Source organism: Pseudonaja textilis, chromosome 3 (genome assembly GCF_049901715.1).
Source record: "Pseudonaja textilis isolate UNSWEBS1 chromosome 3, rPseTex1.2, whole genome shotgun sequence".
Classification (NCBI taxonomy): domain Eukaryota; kingdom Metazoa; phylum Chordata; class Lepidosauria; order Squamata; family Elapidae; genus Pseudonaja; species Pseudonaja textilis.
In genome coordinates this window covers 82,575,810-82,599,245 of record NC_141992.1, presented here as the reverse complement: position 1 = coordinate 82,599,245, position 23,436 = coordinate 82,575,810, and the positions used below count along the sequence as shown (strand labels likewise).

At 36.3% G+C, this 23,436-nt stretch overlaps 1 protein-coding gene across 4 annotated transcripts in view; it reads left to right on the top strand.

Moving 5' to 3' along the window:
- The first annotated feature begins 559 nt into the window (after positions 1-559).
- CDC14A (cell division cycle 14A) overlaps positions 560-23,436 on the top strand; it is an 88,348-nt gene continuing 65,471 nt past the window's right edge. For 3 of the 4 annotated variants that reach the window (XM_026700403.2, XM_026700402.2, XM_087930258.1), the window contains exons 1-4: positions 561-1,042; positions 1,560-1,650; positions 16,085-16,160; positions 20,760-20,852. In XM_026700403.2, the coding sequence (XP_026556188.1) occupies positions 928-1,042; positions 1,560-1,650; positions 16,085-16,160; positions 20,760-20,852 (375 nt within the window). In that variant the 5' untranslated portion in view covers positions 561-927. Of the gene's footprint in view, positions 1,043-1,559; positions 1,651-16,084; positions 16,161-20,759; positions 20,853-23,436 lie in introns of all 4 variants that reach the window. The other variant, XM_026700401.2, reaches the window with a different exon arrangement.

Sequence of the window (23,436 nt, the reverse complement as noted above, 5' to 3'; positions counted from 1 at the left end):
TATGCCACCTTCGCAAAATGTTTCAGAATCCAATTCTTAAACCTAAACCAGTTTGCTGACTGCGTGAAGAAATTTCATCTATTACAGTATTGAGACGGAGTAAATAAATGCCAAGCCTGCTTTTGAAAGACAGGGAAATCGAACTGCTAAGTTTCTTCAGCATTTTGAAGCAAATATCATTAAAGATCTTACTTACTCCAAGTGATCTTCTGTACATGGGGGGAAGGGCGGGAGAAGGTAAATAGGTAAAAAAAAATTCAACCCTTTATTTGCTATTAATTCTGGCACGAAGCGATGGTTTAACACTCCCCATACCCCCCGCCCCAAGAATAGCGCGGAGGCTGAGGAAAGTGAGAGGAGGGGAGCTGCTCTTCTTTCGCAACCTGGCGGGGCAGAAGAGGTGAGGCCAAGCGGCCTCAGGTGCCATCCGGCGTCGCTTCTCGGCCCGAGCCCAGGTGCGTATGTAACAAAGCCTGTGGTGACGTGGTTGCCACCGCAGCGCCGGCTGCCTGGTAACCGGGTCCTGCCCCTTTAAGCCGCCGGAGGGCGGGACGGAGGCGAAGAAATCCTTTCCACCCCACCCTCCGGCCGGTTCCTCCGCCACTCCCGCGGGTCGCTGGGTCTCGGAGCCGTCGCCCTTTCCTTTTCCTCCTTTCGCGTGCTCACTCCCCATCCCATGCGGGCGGCGGCGGGGAAGGAGTCTCTGGTGGCTGCAGCAGCAGCAGCAGCAGCAGAAGCGGCACCCGCTGGAGCGCAACCTCGAGCAGCCGGCTCCGGCTCTCCCTTCCCCGAACATGTCCCGTTGCTGCTGGCGCCGCTTCTGGTGAACCCGGCTGGGCGGCGGAGCTCTTGCCATCGCTGCTGCTCCTGCCGCCGCCGCCGCCACCTCCACCGCCACCGGAGAGCTCGCCGTTCCGAGAGGCGCTCATGAGTACCGAGACGTCGTCCCGCGCGTCTGCGCACCTCCGCGCCCTTTTTAGGATGGAACCCAGCCCGCCTTTGGGCTCGGAGCAGCTGCTGGGCGCCTCCGAGTTCCTCAAAGGTGAGCGCGGGAGAGAGGCTGGGGTGGCGGCGGGGGTAGCGGCGCGGCTCGTAATTTCCACTCTCCCGCCCCAGTTGTTGACTTCCGTGGTTTGCAAAGCACCTGCCCGCCCGGGGATGGGCGCCGCAAGAAAGCTGTCCCGAAGGGATCACTTGGGCTCGATCCCTGGAATCGCGTAAACTTTGGGGTGTGTGGGGGGGGGGAAGAGTATTAGGCGCGGCGGCCGGGCTAGGTAAGCACGAAGCCTCCCCCCCCACATCTCGGATGAGGGGAGAGAGGTGACGATCGCCTCGGATAGCCTGACCCGAGCGCTTTTCCTCGAGGACGATCCCTGAAGTGTTTTGATGCCTGCGATGAAATGGATCCCCAAGGCTTCCCGTTGAAGTTATAGTGGCCGGTTGGTGGCTTTTATAAGGACGCTGTGAGCCGAGAAGTGAAGACCGGATCCTTCAGCAGCTCATCGCCTCTGATTATTATTATTTTTGTGTCTCCTTCCCCCACCCCTCCTGTATTTCAGACCGACTTTATTTTGCTACTTTGCGGAACAGACCCAAAAGCACAGTCAACACGCACTATTTCTGTACGGATGAGGAGTTTGTTTATGAAAAGTAAGTTTGTTCTTCCTTTTTGCCCTCCCCACCCCATGCTTCTTCCGATAGCCCTGCTTTACTTTCGTTTTCTCATTAGAAACGTTTGTTTTAGTTCCTGTCGTCTCCAAGTGATTAGAAGAAGTAGGTCATGGGGGGCTTTTCTGTCTGTCTGTCTCTCTCTCTTTTTTGCAGAGAGAGATCCTTTCAAATCATCCTAAATCACATATAAGACTGCATTGCCATTGTGTTTATAAAGTCCTAGAGCTATTTTTAAGACTAATTGCATTGCTCTGTAAACTCTTAATTAGAAAGTGGATGTTTCTCTTTTCTTTGCCCCAGGTTTATTTTTATTTTTGTTTTGCAAAAGGGACACTACTTTTCAGGGATGTTATGTTTGAACGGTTGGTCTGTGATTTAAAATACAGTACTTTTCAGACATTTATCTGCTCATCTTCTTAACTTCATCTACCCTGAGGTTTAGGAAAAAGAAAATGTTACAGTTGCACAGTATTATGCAGTTATTCTTAATGTCTTGACAGTTTGCATTAGGCGCACTTTAGATTAAAAAAATACTGTATGTGAAACTCAAATTAGTAAAAGCAAAGTATGTTTGCATTCGATTTTATAGCATTATGACATTTACATTTGAATTTATGGCAACAAAACCTCTGCTGAATGAATGTTTATAACATCCTTGGTAATATGATTATTTGACAGAGACAGGAATGTGGTGTTTTTTTTTCCTTAACTTGTGAATTGTGATAGTCCTTTCTGGAACAAAAGCCAGTATCTTTTGAGATTATTTATGAAGGGGTTTAACAAAATTAGCTTTCTTTTTACAAGACTATTTAGATTGCCATGCTCCAAGGCCATTTTTCCAACTGGAAGCTCTCTTAAAATGCAAAATATAGAGCAGGTGGAATGAGGGAAAGGATTTGAGGTAATGTTATTACTAATATAATAATAGTTTAAAACTGGTCACCAGCACTATATTAAATCTTACGGGATGGAAAAGAATTTAATGATCAGAGGCTCATAGTCTTTCAACCATCTGAAATGTTTAACATTCATCTTCAGTACAGTTTAAAATCCATTTGTTTACATGAAATTAAGTTGCATTGACTTAAATGAGCTTCTAGATTGATAGGTTTATTCATATAAAATAATACAACCTAACTAGAAACAAACATGATTGTACTCTTGGGTTACTCCCATGAATTAATGAAGTATTATAGAAAGATTTATCCTTAAGTTATTTAGTGTTTTATATGTACCGGAGACTTTGGCTTGTATTTCTCAGAATTGGCCAGAGCTCAAAGATTGCACAACAGACTAGTTTGTTAAATATCCTTGCTTGTGAAAGATACAGTGCATGCTTTTGCCTAATCCATATTATGATTTAGCCGAGAGGTAAACAAGGTCAGGTAAAATTCCTTGGGACTTCCTGTGCAGTTCTAAAAAGTGAACACTTGGATGTTTGTTCATTGGAGTTTAAAAGTAAATGTATGATTTACTTGTATGTAAATTAAATGTAAATTTAATTATTTAATTTTACACATTTCTGTTTAGATGTTAATTCAGATAAAAAAATGGAATCTTTTTTAAATATACTCCTAAGCTAGCTATATGATTTTTAAAAATTGTTGTGCAATAGCTAGCATAATATCAAGCAAGTTCTTTGTTCAAAAATTTATTTAAGTCTGATATAATTTCCCTTGACAAGAATTTTTAGTCTATTTTAATCTAAATATGGTTGGATGTGCCATCCACACACCTATATATCAAAACTCATTGGCAAACTGGAAAAAAACTAAGCTGTAGCATCAATAAAAGCAAAAACCCCTCAATATATCTGAGAAATAGTACTTGTTGCTAATAGATAGCATGTTTAAAGGTTTGGATGAAAGTTTTACATGCTAATGAAAACTCAGTGCTTTTTTTGTAGATTAAGCACCTGAAGCATGCCTAGCATGTTAATTTTGATTGGTTACTATTTCAGAATGTTTAGGTATGGATGCTACAACTTTCTAAATTCAATATTTTTTGTCTACATTAAATCTGAGTTCCATTGCTTTGTTATATTTGAGGGAGTTGTGAGAAAGCTATCAAAATGATTAACAAGTATGGCAATTAAAACATGGTGATATTAAATATTTATACAAAAGAGAGAATAAAAACATTTACATGTTTTATACTTATTATAATTACTAATTTAAATTAATAAGAGCATTTGAATCTTCTCATTGAACTACACCACTGAACTTTGATTGCAAATTGTTGAACTACAGTGAGATGATTTTCTGTTTTTTTATTGAAGTCAAGCCTAAAACAAGCAAGCTGAGCATTTGCTAAGGTTAATGCACTATTTTAATCCTGAAAAGGTGACATCATTTTATCATTAGTCTGTCCTCCATGCCTCTTGAATTTCATGTAGTCATCACAAAAAAAGTTGTTCCCTGGCCATATTATGAAACAATTAGAGCCTGGTGTATTTTTTGTTAAGAATGTCATTTTTATGGCATATAAATAAAGTGTCCTTTATTCTGATCCTTCAGTGTTTCACACTCTTCCATCTTTTCTTTCTTTCTTTCTTTCTTTCTTTCTTTCTTTCTTTCTTTCTTTCTTTCTTTCTTTCTTTCTTTTCAGCAACTTCACTTCTTTCTTCACTTCCTATTTCATATGATTGCTTAACACCTTGAAGCTCGAAGTTAATGGGTTATGTTGAAGTCAAGGATTATTTCGGTTCCTCCTTGCTTTTAAATCTCTCACCACCATAATTTCTGTAGTACTCAGTTCTTTCAACAACTGTAGTTAACTGTGCTCTGCTTGGCACTCTACTTTCTAACAGCAGTTACTGATTTTTTTCCTTAGTATAACTGAAGATTTTACTTATGTCTCTACTTTGTAATTGTTCTATCTACATCTTAGCAGCCAGAATAATGTACAGCAAACCTGCTTTTTCTTCTTTTGCTTCTTCTATAGCCAATTGCTCTTTTTCAGTTTTCTCCTCTTCTGCTGTTATTTTATAGGCCCTTTATTTAATTTCATTGACAACAGTAATTTTTTAAAAAAATCTTCAATTAGACAGGCCTTCAGTTTTAATTTTTCATAGTACTTGGTTTTGTGATTTTTATTCTCTAACAAATCTAGTTCTCCTGGATTAATAATTGCTCTTCATCCTTTCTTTGCCATACTTTAACACATTATCACCAAGTTTATTGACTTTTTTCTAAAAAAAGGTATGTACAGCCTTTTTTTAATTATTTGTTTTGAGTCTGCCAAATATAAATGGTGACTATCTACCAATTCACAACTTGCTATTTTTAATAGAGATATGGGTTACAAATACCCAAACAGCCATTAGGCAGCAGTACAGATTTCTGTATCTCTTTGCTACCCCTTCATGGTGTTCTACTCATGTGGATTCTCTATTAATGCTGTTATCAGTGATTGCATGTCCTTAATAATGTCAAAATGACATCAATGGATTTGAGAATAAAATTGCTTCATCAAAACTCTGAATTTAGAATGTATTGGACTCCTTAAGAATGCATTCAAAAGGATAGAAGTTTTTCTTTTGGACATACAAAAAACTTTTCAAGAACATTGATACATATGGTATGGTAATATCTTGTAGTTTTCTGGAATCAGTCTTTTAAAGTGCACAGGTAGATTATATGGGAAAACCTCTCAATATTAAAGATAATGTGATGTTGAATGTACACCCATTTATTTACACCCATTTATTTAGTGACCTTTCAAAGTTACAGTGATTCTGAGAAAAGTGACATAACTGATCCTCATATTTACAACTGTTGCAGCATCCCCATGGTCACATGATCAAAATTTGGGCACTTGTCAATTGGCCTGTATCTACAACAGTTGCAGCATTCCAGGATCATGTGATCACAATTTGTGACCTTCCCACTTGGCTTCCAATCAGCAAAGACAATGTGGAAAGCCGGATTTGTTTAATGACTACATGTTTTACTTAACTGCAATGATTTACTTAACAATCATGGCAAAAAAAGGTTGTAAAATCCAGCATAACTCATTTAACAACCACCTTGCTTAGCAGTGGAAAATCTGGCTCCAGTTATTGTAAGTGGAGGATTACCTTTATATCAAAACTTTGTCATCTGACTGTCTTTGAGGAATTGCAGTTATGCTGGGCATAGCGGGTGTCCAAAAGAATTATATTGAAAAATTAGAAAAGTGATACTACATCATTCCAAATATTAAGTACTGACTTTTGTGAAACTTTTCTCTTCTGGAAAAGACAATATTTTCTACTCGTCAAAGAATGACTATGGAGATTCTCAGTCATGCAGGTCATGTTTGTCCCAAAGGTGCTTTTTCAAAAGGCAATTGGACTTTGTTTTTGCTTGAAGACATTTCGCTTCTCATCCAAGAAGTTTCTTCAGTTCAAAACTGTAGAAGCTTCTTGGATGAGAAACAAAACGTCTTCAAGTAAAAACAAAGTCCAGTTGCCTTTTGAAAAAGCACCTGTGAGATACTCAGGATGAAGCAATATGATCTTTGGCATAGATTTTATGTTATAGTATACAATGATATTGTTAGGTATATTTTTATCCAATTGTAATATAGATATGTTACAGAAAAAATCTAGTGGCAATCTGTATTTTTGCAACTTTGATACAGTAGCTTCTTAATTCTATCATTGTCTTAGAATGCTGTCTTTGGCCTTAGCTAATTATTGAAGTTAATTCCAAAGGACAACCAGATATTGTAAGCCTGTTCTGCTTTTGGTTGCACACATATACAGGTTTTTTTTCCCCTGAAATACATTCAATGTGATTTGAAATATTTCTTTAAGTTTATTTATTGAAATTAACCTGCAAATCCATCGATATTTCTGGATTTTTGTTAAACAGATGTTTATATATTCTGTGATATTTGAAGTTTTCTCAGGCCCTTTTTAACTCTTTCCCATTCTTACCTCACCCCTCCTTTTTTCTTCAGGCTTTTCAGCAAGGTCGGAATTTGGATCTTGTGATCATCCTTGCACACTGTTGTGGTGTACATATGCCAAAATCAGAGTGGTATAAACAGTTTATTTTGAGGGGAGACAAGTATTCAGTCACTGCCAGTACCCCAAAATGGATAAATTTGTGGCTTAGTGTCAGTCTTGATGTACCGCTTATTTGCTCCAACTGAACATTTGAAATATGTTAGATATGTGGTGTGGTTTTACAGAGCCTTCTATGGGTTTGTGGAATTTGATGCAAAATATAACACAAAACTCTTGTGAGTTTTCCCTTCTTATTAAGAAAGCAATTAAACCAGTATTTACGTTAACTTTTCATCACCTTCCTTTGCAAGAGTTATTTCCAGCTGGATAGTTACATTCCGTTCTTTGCTTCTTCTTTCGTCTGCCCACATGCCTGATTATCACAGTGGCTTGAGCTGCTTTAAAGCAAATTGTTTTTCCACTGAAAATATTTGCAAACTGTTGTTTACCTTAACATTTGCCCTAAGAGAGAGAGGGAGGAGGGAGGGGGAGAGAGAGGGAGAGGGAGAGAAAGAGAGAGAGATGTAAGAAACTAAACACACCAGAAACTGTGTCTGGTAGAACTTGGTTTTTCCTAGCTTGCTTCAGTCTTTCACAGAGATCTTTTGAAAAAAGTAAAAAAGGACCCATAGTGCTACTTTATTTATTTTATTTTATTTATTTTGGTCAATTGCTTACAAGATAATAGGTATAAGTAAAAACATAGTTATGAATACATGGATACATATAAGAAAAATTTAAAAAATTAAAAGAAACAATGGGACAGGGAGGTAGGCATGTTGGTGTGCTTATGCACGCCCCTACAGACCTCTTAGGAAAGGGGTGAGATAATAGTAGACAGTCTAAGGTTAAAGTTTTTGGGGTTTGGGGAAGAAACCACAGAGTCAGGTAGAGTATTCCAGACATTGACCACTCTGTGGCTGAAGTCGTATTTCCTGCAATCAAGTTTGGTGCAATTAACCTTGACTCTGTATCTATTGTTTGCTCTTGTGTTGTTAAGGTTGAAGCTGAAGTATTCATTGATGGGTAGGACATTGCAATGTATGATTTTATATACTATACTTAGATCAGACCAAAGGCAGTGTAGTTCTAGGTTTTCTAGGTCTAGAATTTCGAGTCTAGTGGCATAAGGTATTCTGCAACGAGTAGGGGAGTGGAGAGCGGTTCTTGTGAAATATTTCTGGACTTTCTCAACTATGTTAATATCAGATATGTAATGTGGGTTCCAGACTGATGAGCTGTATTTGAGTATTGGTCTAGCAAATGTTTTGTATCCTCTAGTTATTAGTGTAATATTACCAGAAAAAAAGCTACGTAAGATTAGGTTAACAACTCTTAACGCCTAAAGTGGGCTTTAGCACTTAGATCATTTGAGATGAGTACTTCAAGATCCTTGACAGAGTTTGGATCATCAACAAGGTCTTGACTATTCAGCCTGTATTTTATTTTCTGATTTTTTTTGCCAGTATGTAGCACGGAGCATTTATTTGTTGAGATTTGAAGTTGCCATTTGTTTGACCGTTCTGATACATAGTCAAGATCTTTTTGAAGGGTAGCAGTATTGTCTGTGGTATTGAACAGCTTTACATCATCAGCGAAGAGAACGCAGTTGCTCTTAATATGATCACAGAGGTCATTTATGTAGAGCATGAAAAGAGTTGGTCCTAGAACACTGCCTTGGGGGACACCATTGTTGACAGGTACAGAATTTGATGGGACGCTCCCAAGTTTGACCATTTGATGTCTGTTTGACAGGAATGCTTCTATCCAGTTATGCAGGTGTTCAGAGATGATGTAAGATTTTAGTTTTAGGAGTAGTTTGTCGTGTACCACTGAATCAAAGGCTTTATAGAAGTCTATGTAGATTGTGTCTATTGCTTTGCCCTGATCGAGTTGTGTTGTCCATATGTTTTTGCAGTGTAAGAGTTGCAGATTACATGATAGTTTTTTCCTAAAACCAAATTGTTTATTAGAGAGTAGGTTGTTTGTTTCTAAGTGGAGGATGATGGATTGGTTAATAATTGATTCCATGACTTTACAGGTGATGCAGCATAAAGAGATTGGTCTATAATTTTCAACTAGGCTGGGGTCTCCCTTTTTGAAGATGGGGATGACCGTGGCTTGTGACCATAGGTTAGGCAAGGAGCTGGTCCTGAAAGATTTTTCAAAGATTATGCTTAGAGGTTCGGCTATGGCAGTGGATAGCTTTTTTCAGAAGTAGGCACATATTCTGTCCAGTCCAACAGATAGAGATGGTTTTAGATTGCATAGTGCTTTTTCAACATTGTCTTCTGTAAAATTTATATGTATTAGATCATTGTAGTTGTCTGTGGCTCAGCTAAGAAATACTGGGCATGATCCATTGCTGTTTACAAATACTGAGCCAAAGAATGTATTAAAGAGATTGGCTTTAATAGTGTCGCCATTGCAGTCTTTATCATTAGGTCCTTTCATGGACCTTGATTCTTTTAGTTTGTTGTTTACAAAATTGTAGAAAGCGCGGGTGGAATTGGTGCATAGAAGGTTTTCTTCTTGTTTAATGTGATAATTGGTGCATTCAGTTTTTATCTGGTGGCATAAATTTTTGTATCGGCTTTTGAAGTTGGCAACGTGACCAGATTTGTTTTTCCGCCAAAGTGATTTCTTTTTGGATTGAAGCTTCCTTATTGTTATGGGTAATTTGTTTTTTTCTGGTTTTGGGACTTGTTAATGGTACATATAGTTTGATGACTCTTTTGACTTCAAGTAAAAATATGTTGTAATGGTCTTCTACAGTATTGCATCCAGTGAATAGAAATTGCCAATCAAGGGATAAGAGATCATTGTTTATAAGATCATAGTTGCCTTTTTTGAAGTTAAAATTGGGGATTCCGTCGTTGTGATGATTTTTGTGTGGACGTATGTTGAGACAAAAGTAAATCATGTTATGGTCACTGTTGGAAAAGGGTTCTTTAATTTGTATTCCGTAAATTGAATTCAAACTATTGCAGAAAATGAGATCGAGGCAGTTGTTAAGTCTAGTGTTGTTGATTACTAATTGTTCTAGTCCCAGATTTGTTACTGCATTGTAGAAGGTTGCATGTGTGGGTTCAGTTGTACATTCATTAAGGGTCCAGTTAATATGAGTTAAATTGAAGTGTGGGCAGGATGCTGCCCATGTTAGTAGTGTATTTAGCTTGTTTGCATGTTCGATGTCATAATCAGGGGCTCTGTAACATAGTAAGAACTGAAATGTGATATTTAAGGACACTCACAGGCATGGTCTCAGGAATAGCAAGCTCCTGGGTAACTTGGATGTTTTTTAGATATAGGGACTTTTTATAGAAGATAGCAACACCACCACCTCTATGGATTTCATGATTTGATTGGTAAACATGATAGTCTCTTACTGTGGTAATGGAGTCGGGGAGAGATGCGTTGAGCCATGTTTCACAGACTTATATAATGTCGAATTTAGCCGTATTTAGTAAGAGGAGAAATTCAGGTATTTTATTTACAAGGCTTCTTGCATTGAGTAGCTTGCATTTAAGGCCAGTTGTGGTTGGGATAGAGGTAATTAGGGGTGTGCGTGCCTAGTTTTGAGTGATGTTGGATTGGATGGGGTGGGGTTGGATGCTTCCTCTTTGGATCTTTGTTCGGTCTTCTCCAAGTTCCCCCCAGGTCCACTCAGAAGACTTCAGTTTCCCCTTGAACCAACGTGTAGTTGTATAACACTGCCCTGCCCATTTTAGGTTCACTAGCCATCTTTATTCTTTTACTAAAATCAACAATTGTCTATACTGTCCAGATTCATCTTGGGCCACCATCTCTCCAACCTTTTTCAGTTCCCCCTTCCTAACAGACCTTTTGTTTTTTAAACCTTTGTCTTCTTTACCAGGTCAACAGTAGTCTCCTCAGTCCCTATTTTCTATGCAAAATCTTCCTGTGGAGATAACCATGCTATTTCCTCTACTCTGAAGTTTGTTTTGTTGCCTGAAAGAGAACAATGTCTGTTTAAGATGCTTGTATGGATACATAATAGACTGCTGAGGTTACTGTAGGTAGGCATTCTTCTAGTTTTGTCAGAGGACAAGGCAATCTTGTACGATTAAAATTTATTCAACCATAGTGTTACACCAAAATTGTGTGCTAGATTACAAATGACTGATTGCCTTCTCTCAAGGAGATAGTCAACCAGCTAACTATTCTTGAGAGCCCTTCAAGAAAATACACTATTAGATATTTATTTTCTGCCCCCAGGATCTTGTAATCAGTAGCAAACTGCCTTTGTTGGTGACACATTGCTACAGCTTTTAAAGCAAATAGCAGTTTAGTCATGGTTATCAGTGAATTCTTGTTATATTTCATTAAAGTAATCTTGTGCTACATACAGTATTATGAAAATGAAGCCTCTACTTTCAATTATTTTCTTATATTTTTATTTTTTAGATTTTCATCCCACCCTTGTTACCTTATAAATACCTCAAAGTGGCAAACATACATAATACTTCCTCCTCCTCCAGTTTTCCTCACAACAGCAACCCTGAGAAGTAAGTTGGGCTGAGAGAGAGTGACTGGCCCAAAGTCACCAGCTAGCTTTCATTTCAAGGGAAGATATTTTTTTTGTCCCCAATGGCATTAGATAATCTCAAATTCTACTGCTTGGGGAAAAACGTTTTTTAGTCCCTCTGTGAATGTTTCACACTCTTGTTAGTCACTGTGTTTTACAGGTAATCCTTGATTTATGGCCACATCTGTGACAGGAATATGAGTCATGGCCAATTTTATGACCTTTTTTGTCATGGTCATTAAGCAAATCATGCAGTCATCTAGCAAATCCAGATTCTGTCATTGACTTTGCTTGTCTGAAGCCTCTTGGAAAGGTCACAAATGGCGATCAGGTGATGGTGGGATTCTGCAATCATCATAAAAACATGCCAGTAGCCAAGCACCAGAATTTTTATCATGTGACCGTGGGAAAGATGCCATAGTCATAAGTTTGAGGAACAGTTGTAAGTCACATTTCTCAATGTGTAACTGAATGGTTATTAAATGAACAGTCATAAGGTTACCACTACTTGTCTGAATGAAAGATGGCTAGTTATTCAAGCATTGCTACTTCAACCCAGTAAATTTTAATATTCATATATCTTGTATATTTTCAAACTGTAATCTCTCTTGAGAATGGCATTCAGTATTATAAACATTATGATAACTAGGCTTGAGTAGGATTATTAATTTTGCAGTGTTAAATTTCCTTCCTGGCATAGTATACTGTAATTTTTGAAAGAATCTACCAGGTGTAGATTCCCTATAATTATGCTTATCTTTTGCTTGATGTATATCACATTGCACTCACTAGTCACTAGAAATTTCAGTTTCATTTTACTTCCAAGCAGGCAACTTTAGAGAAAACAGTTCTTCAGGGCTTTTTCTGCCACTCTGATTTTATCATGCTGAATAATTTGATGTATCTACACATAGGACTATTTTATTAGTTACTCTTAAATATATATCATATATGTAACACTTAAGAGATTTGACTTTATTTAGTGAAATAATTATTTAGCTTTATCAATTTAGATTACCTTACCAGAGTATGTGCACTATCTTTGTAAACCAGCTTTTAAAATATATGCCATTCTATCACATTTTGTTATGATTGTTTAAATTCATGGTAAAGATTTTTTCAAGACTCAGTAATTATAAATCTCTATTCTCAGTGCTGAGGTTTACTGGTTTAATAATTTTAATACTTAAAATTATTTCACATTCAAAAAAATTTTCTATTTTAAATTACAGCAATTTTCTGAACATACTATTGAACTACTTTATGTTTCTAAGTAATTTATTTGTTTCTATCCTGATTAGATCCTATATATGATTTGGGTTTAAATAAATCACCTTCTTTAGAGGCGCTGATCCAATTGGAGATTACAGTTGATCTGTACTTCTGCTCACAGCAGGATTAAAATGGAATAGAGATTTAGCCTAATCCACCATTCCACTGTGAACTTGGAAGGTTTTGCATATCAGAGACTGTCTATATGTACGGTATCATTTCCAGAAGACTGGTCATGTAAGTTGTTGCAACAAAAATAAAAAGCTGAAATGCCTGAAAATTGTTATGACATGACCTTTCAAGGACTGTCATCAGTTTCATCTGTTGCACAGTACTCTGTACAAAAGCTTCATGACACTTTTGTATTATATTGATATCTGAGGCCTTTCAACAATGGAATCATCTCAATTGTTAGAGCAACTAAAAGAGAATGAGACAAATGAGTGGTTGCAAACATGAAAAATAAGTGGAGCTTCGATCCCACCATTGCTGCTGCCATCTTGCCTTTTTTTTTTTAATCCTAACCTAACACGGACATTTCAGGAACACACAGATAGCCCTTGACTTACAGTGATAATTGAGCCTAGAATTTGGGTTGTAAGTCATTACAATTATTAATCAAGTCACCTCAGTAGTTAAGAAACTTGTGACATTAGGCAAACCACATGATTGTTAAGCAAATCCAGCCACATCTAATGAGCACTTTTTGGCTGCATTCTACTGTAAAAAAAAAAAAGCAAAAAACATAGCAGATCTTGTTGACATGACTCTATGACACTGCAGCAGACCTGGTTGCGACCTGGTTGCCAGTGCCTACAATCATGTGACCACATAGGAAGGTGTGCAGCAGTCATAATATCCAAGAACAGCTTGTAAGAAGCTTTTTTGAAGACTATCATAACTTCAAATGGTCGTTAGGCAACCAGTTGCTATTATCTTTCTTTTCTCTTCTGAGTTTCATAAATATTACAGTAAAACTATGTGGTATATTTGATTTATAATTTTATTGGATTTATTGGAGTTTATTAATATAAAGTGAGGTCACATTCAGTACTCTAGGTGTCTATTTTTATACTGGACTCATCCAAAAATTTTGTTCTGGATATAGTAGAACTATGAGTTATTATTTCTGGGTCAGAATTTCTGATATACCCTAAGTTATTGAAGCAAACTCACTTGTAGAGATTAGGGAGTTTGTTCATTTGTTGCACAAACAACAAACTTCCATTGCAAAGTTATTCTATGAATGTGCTGTAGTTTTAATTATCTGATCATTAAGTATCTGTGGCTCCTCCTTATCATTCCCTAGGCAGCTTCCTTTCAATTCATCCCTCAAGGTCATTCCTCCTAAGGTTATAATTTACAAACAAGATTTGCTTTAATACAGACGTGCACATTTAACTGTAAAACTTTGGTTTTCTAGATCAAGGGTCACCAACCTTGGCAACCCTAAGACTTGTGGACCTTAACTCCCAGAATCAGCTCAGCAAAGTTGGCTGAGGAATTCTGGGAATTAAGTCCACAAGTCTTAAAGTTGCCAAGGTTGGAGACCCCTGTTCTAGATTATATAAGACTGATACTATTTTTATTATTACATACACTTTTATCACTGTATTAGATCCTTTGTCTTTAAGGTTATTTTCAAAGATTGAATGTCAAATCAAGTTTATGCTACTATGCTTTTAGTGATAATTTGAATCGTTTTTTTTTTAACAAAGTGAAAAATAAATCCATGGACCAGAATTTGATGATTGAAGTCTTGTTTGTTTACTTGTAATTTTTGTTATTGTTACTGCAGCAATATATTGCATCTATTTGGTAGCATTGTTTTGATGATGTAGGTTCAAGCTGTCATTATTACAATGCCATTTACTCTCAACATGTATGCCAAGCCTTTTTAAATACTTTATAATTAAACACTAGAACTTGTGCCAAAAAATATGAATGAGCTAGTGTATTGCTAGTTGAAATAAAAAGCCAAACCAGCCAATTGTAGGATTCAAGTGCTACCTGTTGAAAATCAAATTAATTGGCAGATGTTTTGTAAAGAAAGCTTTACAAGTAACTAAAAGTAGTTCTTTGTCCTACTCATAGGTACTGTTTCTTTATTAGAATGGCTGAAATTAAAACAGGAAAACATTATTCGTTGATACAGAGCTGAATTAGTCAGCCTTCTAATTATTTAATGAGTTAGGAACTGGTAATTGGATTATTTAAGAGGAATGTTAGCTCTTACTCAATTCTTTGTAAGGGGATCTAGGATGATCATGTCACACTTCAGTTGTTAATTCACAATAGACTTTCATTTGCTTAGCATTTTTTATGGCCTGTAACTGTTTCCATATGAAATAGCTTGTTTTACCTCAGTAAAATATGACTTACTCCTTCTGAAAATGTTTTGGTTGTGGTTTTTTTTTTTTTTGTTTAGTTGCTTTTAGTTGTTCTATACTATGTGACAATGTACCGCATGAGGTATTAGAACATGGCACTTGCCAGATCCCCCCCACTATTAAAAATTACTTATTCTTATGGCATTTCAGTGAGCCACAAAAAAACAAACTGCTAGCGTATATTATAGACTGTTACCAATAAAATATTCTTGATTAATTTATTAGTAAATAAGTGTATCTATAGTGGAATAACTTGAAACTATTATACCATAATGGTATTACACCCGAATATCCCTCTGATTTGAAGTGAAAATGTAGAACTAAAAAGTGAATCTGTAGTGTTGAAAGCTATTGCTGCAAATCCATATTCATTATAAATTTAAGCAAATTGCCCAAATAGTCAATGAAGCTATTACATTTTCTTTACAACATATAGCAAAATCATAAATTAGAATGTCCTAATGGTTTATCGGTATTGCTGGTAACATTTAGGCTCATATGTTGACTATGTTGTATTTCTTCAGGCCCAGCCAGCCATTTCTTCAGTTCTTAAGCATAGTCCCTCTCTACAAAATATTGTCCATCATTACAATTTTAGGCATTTGTCACATTTTCCAAAATAGAAAAGTATATAAAGATTTTAATTCTAATGTATTTCTGATGTATTTATTTCTTATTTCTGAACTGTGGAATAGGTGGGCTTTAATCAGCAAAATTAAAAGGTAGAGTTTGAGCTTTCATCTAATTGTAGAACAGATTATATGCATTGTACATTATCCAGGTTATAAATTGCAAACACAGATAATAGGTCAATACAGAATGTACAGAATCTGTACATTTTGTATATTATTATACATTATGCATAAAAATCCTAAAAATGTTGTGATAAAAATGCAGTAACCTGTTGCTTGGCTAATCACTATTTCTCATCAGAGATGGCCTAAATTTATATGGCGCAGGTATCTTTTGCGTACTTTGATTTTCCAATAGATTTTTTTATAGAGCTGCGGTTGAGAATCAGTGATATAAAGCAGAAAATATTTAGTGGACAGTGTGACACATTTCTAATTGTAATGCTGCTATCCAGTATCCTTATAAAATATGTCAATAGCAATGTAGCTATCTAATAAAAGTACTTGTGTTTAGAAGGATTTGATTACCTGTTAAAATTACTTTGAACAGTGTTTCATGTAGATATATATGTTTTAGTTTTTATGCAGATTTTGGACCTTTAAACTTGGCTCTGGTGTATCGATTCTGCTGCAAATTAAACAAAAAATTAAAGGTAAGAATGTCCTTTTTTATTATTTTTATTGATCTTGTTAATCTCTGTAAGCTTCCAGAGGTGGAGGTGAGTGCTTGGCTTTGGTAATTGATTTTTTAAATAGTAATTTTATAAAAATTACACTGAATAATAAAAACCAATACAAACTAAAAAGAAAAAGTAAAAAGTGCAGAAAAGAAGAAAAATGAAAAAATATAGAAAAGAAATATATAAAGAAATGACTTCCTCCTTCATAACAAGTATAAACAATTTTAGTAACATTACCTTCTTCTCCAGCACATCGATTGGAGAATCCACATGTAGGTAGATACATGCCTTTCTGCCCAGAGACTGAGTCCTTCATATTTTTTTTACTACACCCCTCTGTCAACTGTCACTTTCCCAGTTCACGACTCATTCTGCCCCTAAAGGGACATGGCAAAACAATTGGCTCTCATCTTTAGGCAGAAATGCTGAGATTCTCCAGTCAATGACTTTCGGTTAGAAATTGTAGCCTGCTCATAATGCTACTGCGGTCCTAACACGCTCGCTGAAGCCGCCCTTTCTATTCTCTGTCAAAAAAAGCTCACCCTTAATCAAATAAACTAATTTTATACTCCTTCCTTTTAACGATTATTGATCTTTAAGTCCTTCAAATAGGGTCATAAATCTTAATTTTTTTCCAATATTTTTTATTCCTTCTCACAGAATTATTCAAACTTCTAACAATATTTTTTGTAAATCAAACAAAAGAATATTGTCCAGATCACTCTCTATGCTGGTCCTTTGTATATCTCCTTTAATTATAAAGACATCAGCTGGTTTCTTTTGTAGCCTGTGATTTTTAAAACCACTTTCAGATCAGCTTTAATCTGGTCAAGTAAAACTTGCTTCTCATAAGGTATTTTAAACACAATCTGTCTAGAGTAGCAGACACACTTAACTTCTTAACTTCAAATATGAACTTCAATATATCCAATGTTAGAATATTCTGCTTCATTCTATATTTGTAAGTCAAATTTAAATATTCTTCTCCTTTCATTATAATCTTTGGTTCCTTCTGGTTCCCTTTAGTGTCCAACCATCAAAGTCTGTACTATTATTTTTAAAAATTTAAAACAAGTATTTTCCAACAGGAAGATTCTTATGTCAAAACCATCTGGACCCTTAGTTCCTTTGTGATCTTTCATCACCTTTTTGCCTTTTATTAAAAAAAAATTAAGTCCCTAAACTTGTATTTAAAAGTTTTTCTGCTAAGGATTTGTCTTTCCCCCAACAGTAAATATCAAACCTGTATAAATTAATATGCTTCTGTATCATAATACCCAGATGAATTAAAGAAGCACTGTTATAAATAAATAAGTGACTGATGGCATGCTATATTTGTGAAGGTGGGTGAGCTAAAATGGTTTTGTAAAGAGTCTGTCTACCAAACTTCAATCAATATTTTGTGTTGTAATTAGTGGAGCCTTCCCAATATTATAGTACTCTAATAGAAGCTGTGGTTTGTCCAGCATTTAATGAAAGTGGGAGAGGCTGTTCTAGGAATATATTAAAACTTTTAAAACATCTCTAGTGCTGCCCAAAGTTTGCATATTTTGCCTAATAAGACAAAAATTCTGCATAACTTCAGTTAATTCTTATTTTGAAAGTGAGCTTGGTTAATTACTGTTAGAAGAACTTGCTGGAGCAAAACAAACTGTGCATGTTCTGACCAGTTCCTGCATCATGTGTGAAAGCAACGTGATAAGTAAACATGTTCCATCATAAATATTCACCACCTATCTAATCATTTAAAGATGTATGAAATACCATAGCTGAGATCATTCAGGATAAAATTCTGAGCAGATAAGTTTAATTTTTCTAAATAAAGCAACAGACTTTTGTGGTACAAAAAAGAACTGATTTACATTTATTACCTCACTGAAATATTAAAGCTGTACAAAGTTTTGTTTATTTGGGCATATAGTGCAGTTCTACACAAATATCTTGGGACTGTGCCATGAATTCTAGATAAAAATAGTAAATAGGATTTGGCTGCATGCTAACTAAATGTTCAATATATTGCTTCATGTGGAGATTAGATCCTCTTAATGATGATATGAACAGTATGTTTACTAATAAAGTTAAGATCTCGTCCACCTTTAAAATCATACTTAAATTAAATTCTCACCTTGTTGTTTGCTCATCTGCAATATAAAGATTTTCCTTCATAAGGGATTGTGTGAAACAATGTATGTAATTTCTTCTCTTCTTTCCACCTAAAAATAAGTTGAAAAGGTAGTCCTCAGGTTATGATGGCAATTGGGAATGGAATTTCAATCACTAAACTATGTCCTAATGTATGACATTCCATGACTACATCCCTTAGTGATGGTAGTTGGTAATACCAGCAGTCCCTAATGCCATCATTATATGCAGTTTGTTAGGCAAGGACCTATGTGACCACAATTTGGAAAGAGGCAATGAAATTGCATCCCAGGAAAGCAGGGTGATGGACTATGGAGTATGACCGTGTGGCCAGTTGCCATGGTGAGCACTACAGTGTATGGACAGATGGGCAAGCACTAAGTGCAGCTGGGTACTACAGAGAATGAGATTCCCATAATCCCCCAGGAACTCTTCAGGAGAAAAAGCAATGAGAGTAACTTTCTGATTTGTGGCCTCCTGCTGGCTTCCCCATTGTTTTTCTTTCTGGGGAACCTGTAGGGCAGGTCACAAGTAGTGGTCTAGTAGTTAAAGCACCAGGCCAGAAAGGAAGTTATTTAAATGTATAATAAAAGCAACATAGAATTTCAGTTTTCATATCAGCAGTGATTTAAGCATGAAAACTAGTAAGTAATAAAATAATGTATCATGCAAATTCATGCTTAGCACTCTTAAATATCTATATGCATGATGTTTATGATGTAGAACTCCATTGTTACAAAAGCTGTTTTTCAAAAGAATTGAATAAAAGTCATCTTACTTACTGGAAAAACAGTGTATTATATGTGAAATACACAGGATGATTTGGGAGACTTGCAAAATTCACTATATTCTGCTTCAATGAAATAGAATTCTAGAGTTCTATGGTCTGTCTTGTAGGGCTGATACCACCGTCTTGTGAGAAGCCCACTGACAAAGCATGAGTGCAATTGCATCCTTCTTCCTATTTGCTTGTTTTGAGGCATATATTGCTTCTCATGCAGGTAGTCCTCAACCTACAACCACAATTGAGCCCAAAATTTCTGTTGTTAAGTGAGACATTTGTTGAGTGAGTTTTGCCCCATTTTATGATCTTTCTTGCCACAGTTGTTAAGTGAATCACTGCAGTTGACAAGTTAGTAACCCAGTTGCTAAGTGAATCTAGCTTCCTCACTGACTTTGCTTGTGAGAAAGGCGCAAAAGGTGATCACATGACCATGGGACTCTGTAACAGTCTTAAGTATGAACCAATTGCCAAGCATATGAATTTTGATCGCATGGTCATGGAGATGCTACAAAGGTGGCAACTATGAAAAACTGTCATAAGTCACATTTTTTAGTGCTGGGGTAACAATCATTAGAACATCATTTGAACAGGCATTAGACGAACTGTTGTAAGTCAAGGATTACCTGTATTCTGGATAAATTATTGCTATCAAGACCAGTGTTTAGAATTAATGCCTATTCCTCCTTATTCTGAATACTCATTTCTTTAACATTATTGCTAATATACTTTGGTTAATGTTGGGTAGATTTAAAAAAAACAACTACCTGTTTCATTGTCCTACTTGTTATTAGTATGAGAGACTTAAGATTCAACATGGATAATTTGCTATATAGTAAAGAACAAATTGAAATTGCAGGCAGGCAGATGATTTACACCAGACATGCCCAACCCACAGACGCATGTGGCCCTGGACAGCTAATAATGAATTCTCACAAGATTGTAAACATTTAACATTATTATGTGATTGATATACATTAACTATGTTATATATTTTATATGTAACAAGATATGTATAATATCTCACCCACATCTTCACTTGATGTGACCAGACCAGAGGTCCCCAACCTTTGCAGTTTGGTGGCCCGGCTGGGGATGGAGGGGAACTGGGTTATGTGACTGGTGGGCTGGTGTGCATATGCACGTAGCTCGACATTTGCAAGTTGAGCTGCGCACAGGTGTGCAGGTGCACCGGCCCACTACTTGTGCAAGGAGCTGCGTGCCCGTGCAGCAGTCTGCCACTCACGTGGCCCAGTTCAGGATAGGCCACGGCTGAGTAGTGGGGTGTGGCCCAGTGGTTATGGACCCCTGACCTAGATAAGCTAAAATTTGGATGCCTATGATTTAGACATTTAATTATGAAGCACGGTAATCTTAAAGGAAGAATTGCCTTAGAATTCATGAGATAGGAGTGGGTGGATATTTTGATTCACTACCTCAAGATTCAGATTAACAGAGGGATTAAAGAATTGCATTATATGGGGGAGGGTTAGGGAGCACTTTCTTTATACTTTGGTTTAAATTTGATCAGGATATAACCTGATTTAACCTGCCAGAAGTCTCTTAAACTGATGAGTCACTGAGCTGAGACATTTGGCATAATTTTGTGGTCTGCTCCTAATCTGTTTATTTATTTGTATCTTAAACAGTCCTTCAGTCTATCAAGAAAGAAAATTGTGTATTATACCAGCTTTGACCAACGGAAAAGAGCAAATGCAGCATTTTTAATAGGTGCATACGCAGTAAGTATCAATAGCTGTGTGCATTTCTAATGAGAAGTTGCTGACACTTCAGTCTCTAAATAGATACAGCAAAAGTTAGCATCTCTGCTTTTTCAGGATTTTAAGAATCCCGAAAGATTCTTAAGAGCAAGAAGGCTCTGGAAAGAAGCAGTTCTTTCCATTTGCATTTTTAAGCTGCTCCCAACCATAAAAGTGTTGCCTAAATTACTACTTGGGAGGGAATGGACATGATCTGCCTCCCACAGGCTTCCACATTCATTCCCATCATTTATCCCCCCAGCCATTTAGAGAGTTGCAAGAGAGATTTGAAGGGTGTAGTTGGGAGCAGGGAGATTATGCTATCAACATAGGGTGGCAAATTATTGCTGAATTTTGATGAAGTTTTCTTGCTAGATTATAGCATCAGGACCGTTGGGGCCTGCAGGCTCACTCTTACAACTTTGGCTTTTGTTTTCTTGTAGATGTTTTACCTACGTTTTTAAAATTAAGAAAAGTTATTTTGAGAAATGAAACCTTTCTTTGGGAGGTGTTTTTACATGAATGATCAAAATTGTAGAACTTGAACAAAAGCTAGTATTTTGTGATTTAAGGGCTTTGTGTTATGTTTTACAACATTCATGTAGGTCTTTATAAATATACAGTGCTGTTAATTTAAATAGGTAACATATATATCCTGTTGGCTTTGTATTTATAATAAAATAAATGTTCTACAAAATGATGCCTCTGTGTTGACTGAATGAAGTGAAATGGAATTATGAATAACTTTTTATATAAATAACTCACGTTCTTAATCTTCCTTTTAAGATAATCATGTTGTTAATTGAAATAAATGAGCTTATTGTGAAGCAGCAAAGCATGTTGCAAGCAAAGAACAAAATTGAAGTTCTACTCTATCTTTGTATTTAAGAAAGCAAGGAATAATAGTATGAGAACTATGTTTGCCTTGAAAATGATTCGCAATGAAAAGTCAGATGAGATAGTTTCACTCATTGGTCTTGTGTTGTGTGAGTAAGCTGTCTATCCTCTTTAGCATCTAATCTTCATCCAGGTTATTTAAGGGTTCTGGTACAGATTTTTTTCTAGTCCTCCTACAGGAAACCTTTTCACTTCAGATAAACTAGGCCAAGGCCATATCTTCAGAGCAGCGTCTTGCTTTTTTGTTGCAAACTGTAACACAACACAGTGCAATTTTACTAGCATTTTGTATCTTTTTTAATTTAAATCCTTGTGTTGAAAATTCTAAGTATTTTAATTTAAACATTGATAGCAACAATAACAAAGCAATTTTAATCTATATTAATATTGTTTTTCCTCCTGTTTATTTATAAAAACTATTGATGTAAACATATAATCAGAGTTGGAAGGGACCTTGTAGGTCATCTAGTCCAACCCCCCGCCCAAGCAGGAGACTGTACACCATTTCTGACAAATGGCAGTCCAATTTCTTCTTGAAAGTCTCAAATGATGACACTCACTTTAGTACCTCACTTGATCTCGATTGTATTGTATTCAGTGCATACAATTTGAAATAATACTAAATACAATAAAAGGACACCCTAAAAAGTGAAACACTTAGGATAAGCTTTTACTCTATTTTAACAAATCTGTACAGTCTTCTGTATTAGTAGATATCTCTAGCTGCTGTTCAGGGATGTGAACAAATCGGGTGTTTTGGAGAGGATATTTTACAAGTGATGTTGTAATGTAGAGAGAATAAGCAAATACAGAATCCAGGCAATTAACCAAACACTAAATCAGTATAGCTGAGATTTGTTCCTCACAATAAAAGCTGCTGGTGATGAATAATCCAAATAAATATTAAAGAAGAGCATGTCTTATCTATAGAATCTACATTCATATTCAGAGTAAATTTTTCTAATCAATTCAGATTTGGCAATTTCCCCATAAGTTTATGTTTGAAACTCTTGCTAGAATATGATGGTTTTTAAAGATCTGCTTCAGTATGTCTGGGAGAAATGCTTTACCACTCATTTCTCTACTAATTTTTAAAATGCCTAGTAAATGTTTAATTGTCCTGAAAGACTAGCTCTGTTTCCCCATGTGAACAGTTAGAAGAACATTTGAAGGGCATTTCCGACAGCTGATGCAGCATGCAAAAGCCATAGACTTTGGTTTCCTTGATTATTCAGGGAAAATTTGTGCTTAACAGCAGTGAGTTATATAAAATCCATACTTTCAATCATAGGGAGATCATTTTCAAAGTTGATTGTAGATTCTTAGTCATATATGAAAATTAAAAACTGATAGGTAAAATTTCGCTGCAGATTGTCTTAGTTTAAACACCACTGATTCAGCAATCTTTTAAATTTATAATGACACCAAACAAGTGTTAGTTAGGACTTTACATGGAGTTTCTGACCTGGCAATGTGCCTGCAGTCATCTAACCATGATCTGGATGCTCAGCACCTGGTTTGCAATTACAACATCATAACAAGCCGTGGTTGCATAAGTGCAATTTCCAATGATCCTGCTGGCTTCTCACAAACAAAGTCATTGGGGAATCCAGCAGGAAGTCAAAAGTCATGATCTTGTGAAGGCCTCTCTTAATGACTTCCACGATCC